The sequence below is a fragment of the Leptonychotes weddellii genome, chromosome 7 (genome assembly GCF_054177405.1).
Source record: "Leptonychotes weddellii isolate Sample4059 chromosome 7, ASM5417740v2, whole genome shotgun sequence".
In the NCBI taxonomy this organism is placed as follows: Eukaryota; Metazoa; Chordata; class Mammalia; order Carnivora; family Phocidae; genus Leptonychotes; species Leptonychotes weddellii.
The window spans coordinates 104,304,626-104,324,102 of record NC_138375.1 but is presented as its reverse complement, the minus strand read 5'-3'; the positions used below and the strand labels follow the sequence as shown (position 1 = coordinate 104,324,102).

General features: G+C 39.3%; 2 protein-coding genes across 4 annotated transcripts in view; one reads left to right on the top strand and one right to left on the bottom strand.

Annotated features, from left to right (window-relative positions):
* The window catches only part of GPX8 (glutathione peroxidase 8 (putative)), an 11,225-nt gene extending 9,246 nt beyond the window's left edge, over positions 1-1,979 (top strand). The window contains exon 4 of the mRNA XM_081826873.1: positions 1,776-1,979. The gene's annotated coding sequence lies outside the window, so the exon portion shown is untranslated. The remainder of the gene's footprint in view (positions 1-1,775) is intronic.
* CDC20B (cell division cycle 20B) overlaps positions 1-2,459 on the bottom strand; it is a 41,110-nt gene extending 38,651 nt beyond the window's left edge. For all 3 annotated transcript variants that reach the window (XM_081826868.1, XM_081826869.1, XM_081826870.1), the window contains exons 1-2: positions 2,397-2,459; positions 1,865-1,927 (exon numbers count right to left, since the gene is read on the bottom strand). In XM_081826868.1, the coding sequence (XP_081682994.1) occupies positions 1,865-1,927; positions 2,397-2,459 (126 nt within the window). The remainder of the gene's footprint in view (positions 1-1,864; positions 1,928-2,396) is intronic.
* Positions 2,460-19,477: the final 17,018 nt, after the last annotated feature.

Below are 19,477 nucleotides of genomic sequence, written 5' to 3'. Positions count from 1 at the left end.
TGAGAGACGATGGACTCTGAAAAACAAACAGGGTTCTAGAGAGGAGGGGGGTGGGAGGATGGGTTAGCCTGGTGGTGGGTATTGAGGAGGGCACATTCTGCATGGAGCACTGGGTGTTATGCACAAACAATGAATCATGGAACACTTCATCTAAAACTAATGATGTAATGTATGGGGATTAACATAAGAATAAAAAAAAAAGAATTAATTGTATTGGTTTCTTCACCATTTATAAAGCTGTGTATTGTATTATTATTGAGTAACGGAATAGCAATTACAAGTATTACGGTAACTAGTGCCCTGGTTCATAGCAAAAAATAAACACATGCATGCACACACACATACACACTAATTACAGAACTAATTATACGCTGATGTCCATTGTATATGCAATAAGATAGCAGTTGTATGTTAGCTGATGCCATTCATACATTCAACCAGCTAACAATACACTGCCAACCCATCACACACAGGTAACTAGTGCAGCTTGTTAATGAGAAGAATTTATCCAGAAGCAAGTGGCAGGGTAGTTGTGGCTGCCAAATTGACCCAAAGCAGCCAGCTAACAATACACTGCCTACCTGACTCAGGTCACTGCAGCTTGTAATGGCTCGTGATGTCATTGAAGCTACATTTGCAATGTGAAACAGTGGCAGAACTGTAATCTTAATAGTCACATAAAAGAAAACTTTAAACAAAACTTGTTCCTCCAAAACTGTCATAAAATATAAAAACATTATTTTTAAATCTCCTCAAAAACTTAAAAAGGAAAACTTTCAGAATACTTGCACTTAGCTATTTTAAAGTAAATGCTTGGATATCAAAATATGGTATCACGGTATATGCGAATTAACAAAAGTTATACTTAACTGTAGCTTTTCCAATTACTTCTATTTACTGATCCAAAGACCAGTTGTCTGTATTAGACAGCAAAATATTTAGGAGTAGTCATGGCAATACATAAGCTGGGCAAAAAACAAAACTGCTGCTATTTTGGAGGGGAAAAATCAATATTAAAGTATTTAGGGAATTTAAGGACTTAAAATTGTCATTCATTGTCTCCCACTATAAATAACATTAGTCATTGCATTCTGAAAGGGCCATTTTGTGTTTATTGTGTCACCACTGAAATATTGAAAAATTTAAAGAAGATTAAGAAAAAATATTGATGGGTTTGAAAATAGAATCCATGAGTAAAGTTTAAAGGAATAAGAACAATTTCGAGAGAGAGGGCAAGGTGAAGGGTGATTATGAGAGATTTAAAGCATATGAGGGCTGTTTATGTGGGAAAAAGAAGAAAAACTCATCTAGATTTGTTTTCTTTTTACACTGATTACAAGAGTAGCTCTGGCCTTTGGCTTCAGACTTTCAAGGAGAAAAAGTACTACATTGGATCAACTTCAAACTGCTAACCGGAAGGGACAGACCATCGATTATGCCACTTCTCCTATTGTCCACAAGATGGCACCATTTCCATTTCTTTTTTGACGGGTGGGGCAAGCTTTTAAATGTAACAGTGGCAAATGCAACCAGCCACTGTTAAAATAAAATTCTAACAGCCAGCTAGCAATGCACTGCCTACCTGACACATCCATGCTTCATCCTTTTCTGTTGAGGCCAAAACTAGAAAGCACCAGTGATATACAAATTATTACCATTGTCAGGGATCTTCAATTTCTTACAGAAATGGGGGGTGAGGGGAGTGTATAGTTAGACTCTGTAGTTAGTGATATCTTAAGAGATTGATTTTTTTAATTTTCATATCCTCATACGAGGCCATACTTCCAACAAATACCTTCTTTAGGAAGAATTATTTTGTTCAAGATCAGAATTAAGAGAACTAAAGCAAGCACCAGACGCTCACCCTGGGAGAACCTGGACTTCTCTTCTGCTTCAGGTCTTTGGCGAGCACCCGCATGACATTCTCCTTCGAAAATATAAAAAACATATGGAGAGAAAAACTATTTTTATTTTTATTTTTTTAAGATTTTTTAAATTTATTTATTTGACAGAAAGAGACACATCGAGAGAGGGAACACAAGCAGGAGGAGGGGCAGAGGGAGAAGCAGACTCCCCGCCGAGCAGGGAGCCCGATGCGGGGCTCGATCCCCGGACCCTGGGATCATGACCTGAACCAAAGGCAGCCGCTTAACGACTGAGCCACCCAGGCGCCCCGAGAAAAACTATTTTTAAAAATCATAATGTTACGTGGAATGTTTCTAGGTCCTCAGCTTGTCCAACTGCATTTACTCTTTTTCTTTAGCAAGCAGGCACCTCCAGAATACAACTAAATTACACATCTCAAAATGCAGCATCAGGGTTTAGAGTTTTGTGCTACATCTTGGTCCTAGCGCCTTCGACGAGAAACCCCTGGGAAACAAAAGGACGTCACTCACCCACATCATCTCTTCTTCTGTCCGGACCCTCCTCCGGGCGGTGCGCTCCAGTTTCCACTCCATCTCCGGAGGACTTCCCGCTACCTGGAGATTGGCCTCCCCTCGATCGGCTCTGGTTTTCCCCTCAGGTCTAAGCCGATCTTGACGCCTAATCGTCAAACCTCTAGAGTCTCACCCCGCCCCCCCACCATCATTTTTCACCCTTAACTTCCATTTCCCCCATTCCTCCCACTGCTCCTAGACGGCATTCCCCAGGGTACTGTTTAAAAAGCCGGCGGGGCGGCATCCGGAGCGGGAATCCCCCTGTCCCGCTTCTCATTGGCCAGCGCTGCGGTGACGTCAGAGGCCGGGAGGGATTCCCCCCAGCGCGCCCGGCCTCCCGCCTCCACCTCCCGGCTGGCCTCCCTGCCCCGCCGCTCCCTGCTCTTTGTCGGCGGAGGCGCGCACAGAAGCGCCAAGCTTTGCCGCGAGCAGTGGCGGGCGGGATCTGGGCCAGGCGCCGAGGGCTGTCACACCAGCAAGAGATGAGAGGGTTGGCGGGCCAAGAAGCGGGTTCTGTGAGTTCACGTTTTTTCCATTTTCAAGGCGGGGTGGGGGGGGAAGCTTCGTTATAACGGGGCCTTCTCTCCATTGGTAATGTTCACCGTTTGTGTAAATCACTGATTTTAGACGTGTTCCCCCAATGTGTTCATCAGCTCTTGCTCCATTTTTCAAATAGGCAGGAAAACGTGGCCAGATTTCTGTGCTAATGAGAAGGGGGAGCGATCACATTGATTCAGTAAGTTCTTCTCCGCTGTAGCCATTTGAAAGTGGTCAGGTTCTCTCGCTTGAGCTTCCGAGCTATCTTCCCCAACAAGAGGTTAGTGAGCGAGATGAAAGAGTCAGTGAGCGCTGGTGAAAGGGAGCACCTCAGGAGGAGTGCAGAGCCAGCAGGAAAGCTGAGCAGACTGGGGGCTAAGTCATAAAGGAAAGGTTGATATTGGGGGTTAAGGGAGGGAGTTAAAGGGAAATGACAAGGAGCCAGATGGGCTGTTCAGCCTTAGCAGCCCCACCTGAGCTGCCACGGGAGGCTGGCTGTGCCATATGGCAGGAGGGCAAACTCTCTGGGAAACCTCTGAAAGACTGGCAACCAGCTTTTCCCTCCCAGTAACTTCCTCCCTCCCTTCCCCCATTTGACACTGGATTTTTTTTTTGCTTTAATGCAACATGTGGGTTTGGGCATTTTCCTGGTGAAAGAATTCGTAGACATCAGATACTCAAAAGGGTCAATGATTTAAAAAAAAAAAAAAACTAACTAACTAAACTCACTCTCCTGTTTCCTTCTTACTGAAAGCAAAGAAAATTGACATCAAGGCTGAGACCCAATCTTGAACCAGTTTTCCACCTGCAGTGATAAAGGTTAGGGAAAATGCTGCACAGGGTAACAATCAAATGAGATTTATCAAAATGCTTGATAGCCAAAAAACCCATGGGTTGAAAGATCTGTAAGTTTTGGGGCACCTGGGTGGCTCAGTCGTTAAGCGTCTGCCTTCGGCTCAGGTCATGATCCCAGGGTTCTGGGATGGAGCCCCGCATCGAGCTCGCAACGGGCTCCCTGCTTGGCGGGAAGCCTGCTTCTCCCTCTCCCACTCCCCCTGCTTGTGTTCCCTCTCTTGCTGTCTTTCTCTGTCAGATAAATAAATAAAATCTTTAAAAAAAAAAAAAAAAAAAAGAAAGATCTGTAAGTTTCACCCACAAGAATTTTACCTTCCTTGTAGTGCATTCAATTTCCAGTAAATCCTTTCAGCAAACATTGAGGCTAAATAAAGTGAAATATTGGCTGAGAGTCAAATGTATTGTTAATTTAAAGATCAATTTTGCAAATGCCAGCTAAAATTAGCAGCATATTGGAAATAATATGGAAGACTTTTTGTTCTACTTCTAAGTATCATTTTACATGTGCCCTTTATGAGAATGGGCACAAACACAGAAGTAATAAAAACCAATTCAATTAATGAACTTGGAAACCCATGTAAACTGTGATTTTAGAATTCATCTCCCTACAAGTACTAAGAATAGGTGAAATACTCTTTTCGAATTTAATTATCTGTAATACACTCACAAATTCCGTTTTAGCTGCTAATTCCATAGCATATCACACCGCCTCCAAATGCCTTTTTTCCCCTAGGTTAAAACAGAAAAGTAAAAGCCAACTATTGTCTTTTTAAAAGTTATTGTGCATTTAAATATCCATATTGAAATTTAACAGGAATGAAGGAAATAGAAAAATCACCATTGGCAAACGGTTGCAGTCAAGGATCATGAATAGTAAAACTGGCGTACATATGATGAGGGTGTTTGCCTCCTATGATCCAATACAAAAAGGAAAATCACAACTTTTCATTGGACAAACCTGGCAGCCACCACCTCAACCAAGTAATAAATTAACCTCACCATTAATGACATATTGACATCCTGTGCCTCCTGATATGATGCACTGGGAAGGGCACAACATAAATTCTGTGATATCTTTGCCAAAAAAACAAACAAAAAACTGCATAACCTGAATTTAATAATGAGAAAGTGCTAAACAAACCAAACTAAAGGACATTCACAAAAATAAATGGCCAGTAGTACTCTTCAAAAGTGTCATCATGACAAAGAAAAACAGAGAAACTATCACAGATCAGAAGTATCTATCTAAACATGACAAATGCATTGTGAGATCCTGGATTGAATCCTGGACCAGGGTGGGGGAAAAGGAGATTTGTTGGATAATTGTAGATACTTGAATATTATCTATAGATTAGTTAACAGAGTAGTAGTAATGCGGGGGTATAGCTCAGGGGTAGAGCATTTGACTGCAGAGTAGTAGTAATGCTTATTTCATACTTATAATCATTGTGCTATAGTTGTATTCAATGTTAACATCTCGGGAAGCTGTATGAAGGACATAATGGAATTATTTGTACCATTTTTGTAACATTTTTCTAAGTCAAATTATGTCAAAATAAAACTTAAAAATGAAAAACATATATTAACTAAATATCATGTGGTCATATGAATAGAAACATTATGGCACAACTGTTTGGGACGAAATAGAAATATCCTGTAAACATTTTATCTTAGTTTTTATCAAATACGGTTTAGGAATAATGTTAACGTGTAGGTTTATGTGCCTGTGAGTAATTTACTATCTTCAAAATGTTTCCTCTTTGTGAGCGGGTTTTGCAGGCAGATCTGTGATAAGGACAAGGGCTGTGAGGAAGAGTCCTCCGCCCAGGCCAAGGCCAATTCGACGGATTTGCTGTAAGGTGAGGGGGACGAGAGGAGAAGCAGGGAGAAGGGAGAACAGGCGAACGTGAGAACACTTTTCTTGATTCCTATCTTGACGGTGCTCTGAGAGTCTGAGCAGGTCCCTACGGATGGGAAGCGAGAGGTACCCAAGCTTCCCAAATGCAGATTTTTTTTCAATTACATGATCACTTTTTCTGAATAATAATGTTACGTATCCCAAAACTACACCATGTACAGGGCGCCTGGGTGGCTCAGATGGTTAAGCGTCTGCCTTTGGCTCGGGTCATGATCCCAGCGTCCTGGGATGGAGTCCCGCATCGGGCTGCCTGCTCCTTGGGAGCCTGCTTCTCCCTCTGCCTCTCTCTCTCTCTCTCTGTCTCTCATGAATAAATAAATAAAATCTTAAAAAAAAAAAAATACACCATGTACAAAGTCAGCTCCCTTCATCCGCCCTCCCAGCTTACTCCTTTCCCCAGAGCATCGTCAGACCATTTCCAGTGCATTTACATAGTGTGTCCTCAGAGTTGGGCGCTGTGGATCTTCCTACGTGAATGCGATCTCAGTGTACTTAGCGTTTTGCAACTTGCTTTTTCTACTTCACCGCATTCAGTTGCAAACCGGAGAGCTTCCGCATCCCCAACTCCAACTGTCGGTTCTCACGCGGCTCGGAGCGCAGCGTCTCCCGGTGGGCTCGCGCCCCCACCTGGCGCGCACCGGCCCGCTCCAGGCTCGCGCCCCACCTCCCGCGCCAGCGGGCCTGGCTCCGGCGCCCGCCTACTGGACAAAAGGGACCGTTGCTGTGCGCTGTAACCGCCCCTGGCGCACGTGCCCGCCGGGCAGGAGTTGGGAGAAAGCGCCACTCCTGGCGGGGTCAATACAGCTCCAGCCCACGTGCGACGGGGAAGACCGGGTGCAGAAGAGATCTCGGGGTATCCGCTGTGGGAGAGTCGGGAAGTTAGCCACGAAGTTTGGGGAAAGAAAGGGAAGGAGACCATTGTGTTCTGACTGATGAACTGTCTGAGCATGTCTGCCCCCCAGAATATATAGCTCAAAATAGCTCATGGGAAGGAATGGATGAATTCCTTATAATTCAGACTATCGGCAGGACTCGAAAGACAAGTTGTAAAGGTTCTAGCAAGTAAAAGCCTCAATAGGAAGAGTAGTCAATAAAATACCACCTCACCTCCGTTTACATTGACTTGTTACTTTTTTGGTTATAAGTAGTTTATGTACATGCATATTTTTCCATTACTACCTGGTTTCTAAATACAGGGTCTGTCTTTTAAAATATATTTCTTTAAAATATATTTCTCTTAGGGGCGCCTGGGTGGCTCAGTCGTTAGGCGTCTGCCTTCGGCTCAGGTCATGATCCCAGGGTCCTGGGATCGAGTCCCACGTCGGGCTCCCTGCTCTGCGGGGAGCCTGCTTCTCCCTCTCCCACTCCCCCTGCTTGTGTTCCCTCTCTCGCTGTGTCTCTCTCTGTCAAATAAGTAAATAAAATCTTTTAAAAAAATGTTTTAAAATATATTTCTCTTAAAAAAATTTTAAAAATAACGTATTTCTCCATCCATTTTACCCACGATGAAGGGTAAAATTTGCCCAGCTTAAAGCATGAAATCAGAAGATCACTTCACCTTCAACTATTTAGCTGCTTTAATGCATTTTTCCCTTCTCTTGCTGCTTAGGGTAGCTCTTGCACAGGATGCTAAGATACTTCCCCATGATTTTAAGGAATGTAAGGAAAATATCAAACTGAAATCATGACAAATCTGTATAAAACCATGGATGAAATCAGGCATATGAACATGGTGCCCCCTCAAAGAAATAAAGCCTCATGAATGTTTGGAAATCCTTTTACTAGATATCTTTCTTACCAGCACTTCAAACACAACACAATCCAAAACAGAATTGAGAATCTTTCCTTATTCCTATTCTCCCCAAACCATGTTTTCACCCTATTCCCAATATCCCCGTCTCCCTGGTGGAACAGGGTCAAAGTCTTCCTCCTTTAAGACTTTCTCTTCCCATAAGCCCAAACCCAGATATCAGTGACAGTCATTTTCACCTCTGCAGTGTTGATTGCATCTGCCCTCTTCTTGAACTATTTCAGTAACCTAATTGATAATCCAATATCTAGTCTATTCCCCTTGAATCCATTCATTTAACATGTTTATTTGCACAGAGCAAGTTCCATGCACCATGTAAAGCAGTGAAGATCCAGTAATAAAGCTGTAGAAGGCTATGTGCAGTATCGTTAGCTGATTGTATTTCTGCCTGCTCAAATCCCTGCAAGGATCTTCCTTACTCACAGAATTAAGTTCCAAACTTTCTAGCTCACATACAAGACTTCTACAGTTTAACTTCTACCTTTCTTGCATCATCTGCCACAATACCAGCAGTATCTTCTGTTCCCCATAATGTGGATGATGCCCAGCACTCTCCTGCCCTCAGGCTACCTCACTTTTTGTTGTTTGTTTGTTTTTAAGGAATCTCTACACCCAATGTGGGGCTCATGCTCTAACAACTGAGCCCAGAGAGGTACCCCCCCACAGGCTACCTCACTTTTGAGGATATTTTTCCTGTCTTCTAGCAATCTTACCCTTGAAATTTCAGTTCCCTGTTCCAAAACCCTGCTCAAATCTCCCGAATTGTAATTTTTTCTTTTCCCTATGTTCCCATAACATTTTGTTTGTATCTTTAGTCAGCTTAATTCTAGATTTTATATTTGTGTTAAGTATATTGGAAGCTCCAAGAATATAAGGATCTTGTCTTTTTCATCTCTGTGTCCTCCAGAGAATGGCTCAGTGCTTTACACATTTATGCTTTTAGCTTTATACATAGTTCATATTTGATATCTGAGATTAGGACCTTTCCCAAATCATGGAACTAGGATTATAGAGTCACAAAAGAAAGACCTTAATATGGCTGTCCTTAGAAGGTGAAACACCCAATTGTAAGAAAATTATGAGTAAAAGAATGTAGTGGAAAGTGAAGGTGATTGGAGTAGAGTAGATCTGGGTCTTCCTAGGCCTGCCATTTGCTAATTGTGTAACTTGAAACGTGTTATTTCATCCCTTTAAGTCTCCTGTAAAATATGATAATTAGTATCTTCTATACTGATTTATGATGAGGATCAAGAGAGATAATATAAAACCCTTAAAGTATAAATTATTTCCTTTGAGATGAAGTAATGGCACTTAGATGACTAATTTAAGAGTATTTGGATAATAAATACGTCTCTATAAAGCACTTGTCCAGAGGCTAGCATCCTTAGGTCCAGAGCCCATACACAGTAGGCGCCTGACACATAGTAGGTGTTCAAGAAAGATTACATAAGTGAACAAATTCTAAACTTCAATCCAGTTCTCTAAATAGTAACACACTAAATCAAGGGGAATCCATATAGCTACTCTAGTTTGATGGTTATGTCACTAGAGAATACACATTTAAATGTGTTCCAATTCTGCTCACCAAGCAACTTCTTGATTTATGACTTAAGCTTAAGTCCAGAAAGTCTTACCCCTGAAATGGAAGTGATCCTACTCTAGACAGTTATATATATATATATATATATACAATATATCTGTATATATTGTATATATCTATAATATATATCTATAATATATCTATATTATATATAGATATATAATCTACAATTGTAAATGAATTGAATTATTGTTTATTCCCCAGATTTGAGCTTGGTAAGTCAGTACCACATAATTGCTATGACTTGAGGATAGTTCTGGAGAAGTGGAATAGAACTGGAGTGGTGAATTCCACTCTGCCATTCATTTACCATGTGATTTTGCCAAGTTACTCCTTCCCACAAATAGTCTGATTGCAAAATGAGGAGAGAGTAGCCTGAGGGAATGCTAACATATTTCTCACCTCTGCATCATACAGTTCACAAATTGCCCACCAAAGTGACCTCCACTTGGACCCCCCAACTGGGAAACTCTGCCTGAAATCAGAGCCATTCATCCCATCACCATCACAGCCATCCTGAAGCACCCTGGAACAGTTCCCACCAGTACATGAGAAGTTAGCTTTCTAGAGCTGAACATAAAAGGAAGCAGAATACCACCAAAGGGCAATTTGGAGCCTTAAGCCCTAAAACCAGGGCTTCTTTTTATAAAGGCAGAGGGTGAAGAGTTGGAGGGGCAGTTTATATAAACCCATGCAAAAAGTTGACTAATTTAAAAATCAGGGGGTACCTGGGTGGCTCAGCCCATTAAGCGTCTGCCTTCGGCTCAGGTCATGATCCCAGGATCCTGGGATCAAGCCCCACATGAGACTCCCTGCTCAGTGGGAAGCCTGCTTCTCCCTCTCTCTCTCTCTCTCTCTCTCCCCTTGCTCCTGTTATCTCTCTCTCTCTCTCTTACTCTCAAATAAATTTTCAAAAATCTCTTTTAAAAATCAGTATTTGTTCCTTCTTACCTATCTTAAGATTGCTTGTTCTTACACCTTTTTTCCAAGTTTTCCAGGGGCCACTGGTAATTTAGATACAACCTTTTAGGTCTGGGTTTGATTTTTATCCTATTTACAGTCTAGAAAGTTAGTCTTTTGCTGGTTCATAGATGCTGGTAGAAGACAAAGACTGCTGCGTCAGAGACAAATGTTAGGGTTTCTGCTCCTAATCCAATTTTATTGTTATTGAATTTTATTATCTTCTTTAAAGTCAGAATGACACAAAATGTGTTCCTTTTTGTCTTTTTGCTCCTTTGTAGCATAGAGTTGTGAAAAGATCACAGACCTTGGAGCCAGAAGACTTAGTTTTGGAATCTTAATGGAAACATTTACTAGTTGTATGAACTCAGCCACGTCATTAACCAGAACCTTCATAAAGCCTAAAATACCCCAAATGATCTGGCCTTGGCCTTTCCCTCCAGCCTTACCTGGACCCACCCGCCTCTTTGCATTCTTCTTATAAAGACTTTTCTTTAAAGAAGCCATACTCCTTCACCTTGAGATCTGTGTATAGAGTTGACCCTTGAACAATGCTAGCCCCCAACATGGTCGAAAATCTACATATAACTTTGATTCCCCCAAAACTCAACTACTAATAGACTACTGTTGACCAGAAGCCTTACCAATACCATCAACAGTTGATCAATGCATATTTTGTATGCTATATGTATGATACACTATATTCTTATAATAAAGTAAGCTAAAGAGAAAATGTTAAGAAAATCATGAGGAAAATACAGTACTATACTGTATTTATAGAAAAAAAATCTGTGTATAAGTGAATCCATGTAGTTTAAACCCATGTTGTTCAAGAGTCAACTGTCTTTTGGTCTTCCTATTGCTCCTCCTCCTTGATCTAGTTAATTTCTGTTCTTATTCCAGAACTGAAATCAAACATTACTTCCTTTTTTAACTTTCCAGGCCATATCACCCCCTAGTTATTTGCTCTCATAGCACCCTGTTCTTTTAACAATTAAGATTTATCATAATTTACCCCACCCCAAATCAGGTAGTAAACTATATGTGATTCTACTGCAAGAGATCTTGGAGTGACTTAACTTCTCTTATCCTCATTTTCCCCCTGCTACAGAACTGAAAGTTTGAATTAAAATCTCTACCTTCTCTGCATTGCTCTGATTTCTATTATTTCAGGTAAAGATTATTCCAGGAGGTAGTGTAGTGTAGATATTTAAGAACGTGGGCCCTTTTTTTGTATGGAGTCCATACAAATTTAGTTTGAATATCCCCTCTTCCATTAACTAGCTGTGATATCTGGGGAAATTATTTGACCTCTTGGTTTTGATTTCCAGGTGAAAACACAAGTGATCAGGAACTTTACCTGAAAGGTTTCTTATCAGCCCTTAGTATGTGCCAGGCATATGGTATGTGCTCAGTAAATTTGTTATGAGTACTGCTACCACACTAATTTCTATGCCCTACAAAGCACTGCCCAGTAGAAATATAATATAAGCCATATATATAATTTTAAACTTTCTAGTAGACATATTTTAAAAAGTAAAAATAACTAGGTGAGATTAATCTAAATAATATATTTTATTTAACCTAATATATACAAAATATCATTTCCACATATAATCCATATAAAAATGAAATACTTATAATTTTTTGTATTGATTCAAAATGTCATGTATGTTCTACACTAATAGCACATCTCAATTCCTATTATCTGCATTTCAAGTCCTCAATAGCTAGTGGCTACCATATTAGACAGTGCAGCCCTAAACACTTCAAGGAGTTCTAGTAGCTCTCCCCCTTTTCCTCTCTCAGGTTGTTAATCTGACCTACTTCAGCTTCTTCAACAATTTATTCAGGTTCTTCAACCAAGTATTCATGGACTGAGTACCATTTTAAGTACTAGAAGTAATTGCTTAATTCTAGTTTTTAAGGCAATATGGAATATTTCCTTCTGAAACTGGTTAAAGGAACAAAATATCAAGGGAAACTGTTAAATCTCTTGGTGATAATGTAAGAATTGCCTGATTTATATATTATGATCTAAGTATGGTGTTCCAAAAGAAAATAAATTAGAAAGAAATCCTATGCATTCATTTCTAATCAATTTTTAAATTTCCCACATCAAGATTTAAAAGCTCACAGATTGGTCTTCTGCATTGAACACAGCCAGGTAGAAAGAATCAGAGTAGACATTCTTATGATAATCAATTAAACTAAAGCATACATTTTCTATAGTATGCCTGATCTTTAGGTACTTGACCTAGCTCAATCCAGTAAGAATGCATTTGGGCTAAATTAAGGAAACTTCTTTCTCCTCAAGGTGGCACTGTGAACAAGGAAGAGTAATTAGCACTGTTCACTATAGAATTTATTCAGGAACTATAGGACTATATTATTAGATTTAAAAAATACACCATAACATGTATCTTGGTTATTCTGATGCCTTTTGTAATCCTAATTGCTGTTTTTCTTTCATTTTTGATTGTGCTTTCTTTTTGAGATCAAAATTATTGTCTATTATAACTGGGCCCATTAACTTTGTGAGTTTTTATATTAAGATACTGTTTTCTTTACAAAAAAACTAATAGCTAGAACTTCTTGAATGCTAGCTGTGTTTAGCCACTCTCTTAAGCACTTTAAATTCATTATAAGCACTTTTATACAAACTTCAGCAGGGGAATAAAGAAAGAAGCTATTTAAAAAGAATATTTAATGCCCACGATTCCAACACACTTGATTTTACTGGGAAATTAAGAGTTTATGAACTTGTTTTTTTTGCTTTATGGGAGGAGGATAATATGTAAGGTGATAAGATATGATGTTTGTCTTCATTAACCAGAGACTTGACTAAATAAGAGACTTTGTTTTGTTACCTGCTACCAAAAGAAGAAAGATCTCATTAAGAACATTTTTGGGGTTGCCTGGGTGGCTCAGTTGGTTAATTAAGCGTCTGCCTTCAGCTCAGGTCATGATCCCAGGGTCCTGGGATTGAGCCCCACATTGGGCTCCCTGCTCCTTGGGGAGTCTGCTTCTCCCTCTCCCTCCGCTGCTCCCCCTGCTTGTGCTCTCTCCCTCTGTCAAATAAATAAATAAAATATTTTTAAAAAATTTTTTTTTCAGTTTCCTGTTAACAAACCCCAACCAACCCTCACAAGAATCAGACCTAGTTTAGTATGGCACAAGCCACCTAAATTATTTTATCATCAAATAAGATAAATTTTGTTTCAAACAACCTGAAAGTTTACAGTTACCCTACTGCTCAAGAGGCTAGCAAAATTTTACAACTCCTAGTTTGAGACCACATAATTTGAATATGTATATGGATTGGCTGTCTGAATTTTTCTGTAGAGATTCCCCAGCTTTATGCTCACATATTTAGTCAAAAAGTGCTCTGAAAACCTGAATTGTAGAACTATTCTGGAAAATGTGCCCTTCTGCTGCACCATAAGACTGTCCCATCATCACACTTAAATGAAACACTTCCAACTAAAGCTTATCCGGTAGGCAAACATACCTGTGTAAATACAGAAGCATTTAGTTAACATTTCATACAGTGCAAATTAGCAAGTGGGTCATAATTTCAACACAATTGTGTTTACATTTCAGTAATATTATATGCAAGGGCCTGATTTACTAGAGTAAGGCAGTGGGGCAAAACTCTTAAATTCTTCTTCATGGGAATGAGAAACACACAGCAGCATACTAGTCATATGGCTGGTAATTTCTCTAGAAGTTTATGGAAATTAGCAAAGTGACTGTGGGCAGGACTAAAGCATCAATGCTCTCTCTTCGTTTGAGATGTCATAATTATGTTCAACTCCTGTTCAACAGATAGTTACTCTTCAAAAAGTGCACACTACAGGATAAATAGAGAGTGAAATGAAATCATGCCTCTGGTACTCTCAGGCTAGAAGTGGAGACATGCACAACAATAATTCTAATACTGATGGACTGTGAATGTAGCATAATGAAAATGCAAGGTGCTATGGGATATTCTTTCTATATAAATAAGTATATAGTCAGTCATCTGTAAGCATTTTCTTCCTAAGGTTAAATAATTTCAATTCTTATTTCTCAATGCTTTGTTTACTGTCCTCCTCTGAATCCTCAGGTTTCAATATTTATCTTTGATTATAGAACTCCAAACTGTACCACCATTATAAAGGCCCCAGAGGCTGAAGATTGGAAGAAATACCTTAGTTCCCTTAATTTCCTAGCATTTTGTTTATTTTTGAAATAATTGTAGAATGTTCATGATCCCATGCAGTGTTGTTAAATATCCAGCCACAGGGTATTGGTTAGATAAATCCTCCCACATCTACATAATGAAATGGAGTCATTAAACTATTTCAGAAATATGGGGCACCTGGCTGGCTCAGTCAGTAGAACATGTGATTTTTGTTGTTGTTGTTGTTGTATTTCACCATAATGATTTTTATTTTTTTCAAGTTTTTATTTAAATTCCAGTTAGTTAACATACAGTATAATATTAGTGTCAGGTGTAGAATTCAGTGATTCATCACTTATATACAATACCCAGTGCTCACCCCAACAAGTGCCCTCCTTAATACCTAGTTAACCCATCCCCCATACCCACCTCCCCTCCAGCAACCTCAGTTTGTTCTCTATTTTTAAGAGTCTATTTCCTGGTTTGCCTCTTTTTTTTCCCCCATTTTCATCTGTTTTGTTTTTTAAATTCCACATATGAGTGAGATGATATGGTATTTGTCTTTGACTGCCTTATTTCACTTAGCATTTACACTCTCCAGCCTCATCCACATCATTGCAAATGACAAGATTTCATTCTTTTGATGGCTGAGTAATATTCCATTGTATGTATATATCCATCATCAGTCAGTGGACATTTGGGCTCTTTCCATAGTATGGCTATTGTTGATAATGCTGCTATAAACATATGGGTGCATGTATCCCTTCAAATCAGTATGTTTTATCCTCTGGGTAAATACCTGGTAGTGCAATTGCTGGATCATAGGGTAGTTCTCTCTTTAACTTTTTGAGGAACCTCCATGCTGTCCTCCAGAGTGGCTGCACCAGTTTGCATTCCCACCAACAGTGTAAGAGGGTTCCTTTTTCTCCACATCCTGCCCAACATCTGTTATTTCCTGTGTTGTTGATTTTAGCCATTCTGACTGGTGTGCAGTGATATCTCATTGTAGTTTTTATTTGCATTTCCCTGGTGATGAGTGATGTTGAACATCTTTTCATGTGTCTGTTAGCCGTCTGGATGTCTTCTTTGGAAGAATGTCTTCCATCCATTTTTTAACTGGATTATTTGTTTTTTTGGTGGTTCAGTTTTGCTTTATATATTTTGGATACTAACCCTTTATCGGTTATGTCATTTGCAAATATCTTCTCCCATTCCAAAGGTTGCCTTTTAATTTTGTTGTTTCCTTTGCTGTGCAGAAGCTTTTTATCTGGAAGTCCCAATAGTTAATTTTTGCTTTTGTTTTCCTTTTCTCAGAAGACATATATAGTAAGAAGTTGCTATCACCAATTTCAAAGAGTTTACTACCTGTATTCTCCTCTAGGATTTTGATGGTTTCTTGTCTCACATTTAGGTCTTTCATCCATTTTGAATTTACTTCTGTGTGTGGTGTAAGAATATGGTCCAGTTTCATTCTTTGCATGTTGCTGTCCAGTTTTCCCAACATGATTTGTTGAAGAGCCTGTCGTTTTTCCATTGGCTATTCTTTCCTGCTTTGTCAAAGATTAGTAGACCATAGAGTTGTGTGTTCATTTCTGGGCTTTCTATTCTGTTCCAATGATCTATGTGTCTGGTTTTGTACCAGTACCATACTGTCCTGATCACTACAGCTTTGTAATATAACCTGAAGTCTGGAATTGTGATGTCTCCTGCTTTGCTTTGCTTTTTCAAGATTGCTTTGGCTATTTGGGGTCGTTTGTGGTTCCATACAAATTTTAAGATTATTTGTTCTAGTTCTGTGAAAAACATTGTTGGTATTTTGATAGGGATTGCATTAAATATGTAGATGGCTTTGGGTAGTGTAGACATTTTAACAACATCTGTTCTTCCAATCCATGAGCATGGAATGTTTGTCCATTTCTTTGTATCCTCTGCAATTTCTTTCATAAGTGTGTTATAGTTTTCAGAACACAGATCTTTTTCCTCTTTGGTTAGGTTTATGCCTAGGTATCTTATTGTTTTTGGTGCAGTTGTAAATGGGATTGATTCCTTGATTTCTCTTTCTGCTGCCTCATTATTGGTGTATAGAATTGCAACAGATTTCAGTATTTTGATTTTGTATCCTACAACTTTACTGAATTCATGGGTCAGTTCCAGCAATTTTTTGGTGGAGTCTTTTGCATTTTCTATATACAGTATCATGTCATCTGCAAACAGTGAAAGTTTGACTTCTTCCTTGTTGATTTGGATGCTTTTATTTCTTCTTGTTGTCTGATTGCTGAGGCTAGGACTTCCAATAGTGGTGAGAGCAGACATTCTTGTCTTGTTCCTGACTGTAGAGGAAAAGCTCTCAGTTTTTCCCTATTGAGGATGATATTAACTGTGGGTTTTTTATATATGGCCTTTATGATGTTGAGGTATATTCTTTCTATCCCTATTTTATTGAGAGTTTTTATCATGAATACATGTTGTACTTTGTCAAATGATTTTTCTGCATCTATTGAGAGAATCATATGTCTTAGAACATGTGATTCTTGTGAGCTCGAGGCTGTGAGTTTGAGCCCCGCACTGAGGGTAGAGTTTACTTTTTAAAAAAATATTTCAGAAATAAAAATCATAAAAGAATCATATTGTTAGGGAAAAAATGGGTACACAATGGGGTATGATTCCTGTTCTTTAAAGTATATATTTATATATACTTTATATATAAGTATATATATATACACAAATATATATTTATATATACTTATGTATATAAGTATATATATATATGTACACACACACACACAAAAATGGAAGTCTCCATCAAAGCAGGAGAACATGGGTGTTTTGTAACTCTTTTTGTTACTCTTTTTGCTTACGGTCATTGCTTTTGTAACAAGAAAAAAATAAGATGCTTCATTTCATAATAAAGTTCTCGAATTAAAGGAAATTTTAGAATCTTAATTTATTAGCATGAGGCCTAACAAATCTAAAGAAAAAAGTAGAAATTGTATATATGAGAGAATTCTTACATTTTTAAGACTTTTCTTTTTTTTAAGATTTTATTTGAGAGAGAGACAAAGAGAGCACAAGCAGGAGAAGGGGCAGAGGGAGAGGGACAAGCAGACTCCCCGCTAAACATGGAGCCTGACATGGGGCTCGATCCCAGGATCCTGAGATCATGACCTGAGCCAAAGGCAGATGCTTAACCGACTGAGCCACCCAGGTGCCCCTTAAGACTTTTCAGCCTATTTTATTTTATTTCTTTTATAAAAGATTTTATTTTTAAGGGGCAGCAGAGAGCCTGCTTCTCCCTCTTCCTCTGCCTGCCACTCCCCCACTGTGCTCTCTCGCTCTCGTCAAATCAATAGAATCTTAAAAAAAAAAAAGATTTTATTTTTAAGTAATATCTACACCCAGTGTGAGGCTCGAACTCACAACCCTGAGATCTACTGACTGAGCCAGCCAGGCACCCCTCAGCCAATTTTAAACAGACAAAATTCACAGATTAAATCACAGGCTGTTCATCACAAAAATCAGATCCCGGTGTAGAGTGGGCAGATCAGGCTGGCTCCCTAATGATACATAATTATACATAAGGATACAATTAGAGAGTTGCCTTTCCTTTAGATTCTACAAGTTCCTTTGGTTTTAAGATTTCTCTTTTAACACAGATGTTTCCTTGGCTGGATCACATAATTCAGTGTTATTTATGGACATCTTGCAAAAATGACGTAAAAGCAAGAATGAAATAGAGATCAATCCTGGGCATCACGGAGTGAAGGAGGAGTAAGAGAGCATGACAGACACCAGGAGTTTCGAGTGCCAAAAACAAACTGCTCAAATTTTACTGAGGCGGAAGGAATGTAAATATCCTGAGTACTTGTGTTAATCAAGCGAGAAAATGTTTGTAAAAGTACTTTAAAAATGTTAAAGCTCTCTACAAATAATAGCTAACACTTACTGAACTCTAATGTGACCACTGTACTCGTTCCCCTTAACATTCAATTATGCAAAATCCTGGCATCCACCTGCCCAGAGGTGGTGAAGGAGGCCCTGCTGGTATCTCCATTTTCCAGATAGGAAACTGAGGCATGGCGAGGTTAAATAATGCGCCAGGTCCCACAGCTAGTAAACGGTTGAGCTAGGATTAAGACCGAGATGGTGTGCTCCAAACCCACTCTTAATATTTTTATGAAATGTAGGTGTTAAGGTTTTCTTGTTGCTTTCTTCACAAGCACTATGGTGCTGTTTGTTTGTTTTAATGGCTTTATTGAGATATAATTCACATAACCGTATCAATGGTTTTTGGAATTCACAGAATCATGCAGGCATCACCACAATCAATTTTAGACCATTTTGATGAACCCAAAAGAAATTCCCTACCCTTTAGTAGTCTCCCCATTCCCTCTTTCCCCAGTGCTGGGCAACCACTAATCTATTTTCTGTCTCTCTGGATTTGCCAGTTCTGGATATTTCCTAAAAATAGACTCATTCAACATGGTCTTTTGTGGCTGGCTTCCTTCATTTAGCATAATGTTTACCAAATTTATCCATTTTGTAGCATGTATTAGTTCTTTACTTTTTTATTGCCGGATAATATTCTATGGCATGGACATACATTTATCTATCAGATGGTAGACATTGGGTTGTTTACACCTTTTGATTATATGAATAATGCTGCTACGAACATTCATGCAAAAATTTTTGTATGGGGACGCCTGGGTGGCTCAGTCGGTTAAGTGGCTGCCTTCGGCCCAGGTCATGATCCCAGGGTCCTGGGATCGAGTCCCATATCGGGCTCCTTGCTCAGTAGGGAACCTGCTTCTCCCTCTCTCTCCCTCTGCTTGTGCTCTGTCAAATAAATAAAATCTTAAAAAAAAAAATAAATTTTTGTATGGACATGTTTCACTTCTCTTGGGTAGATATCTAAAAGTAGAATTGCTGGGTCAGGGCGCCTGGGTGGCTCAGTCGTTAAGCATCTGCCTTCGGCTCAGGTCATGATCCCAGGGTCCTGGGATGGAGTCCCACATCGGGCTCCCCGCTCAGCGGGAAGCCTGCTTCTCCCTCTCCCACTCCCCCTGCTTGTGTTCCTGCTCTCGCTCTCTCTCTGTCAAATAAATAAATAAAATCTTTAAAAAAAAAAAAAAGAAAAAGAAATAATAAATAAATAAATAAATAAATAAATAAATAAATAAATAAAAGAATTGCTGGG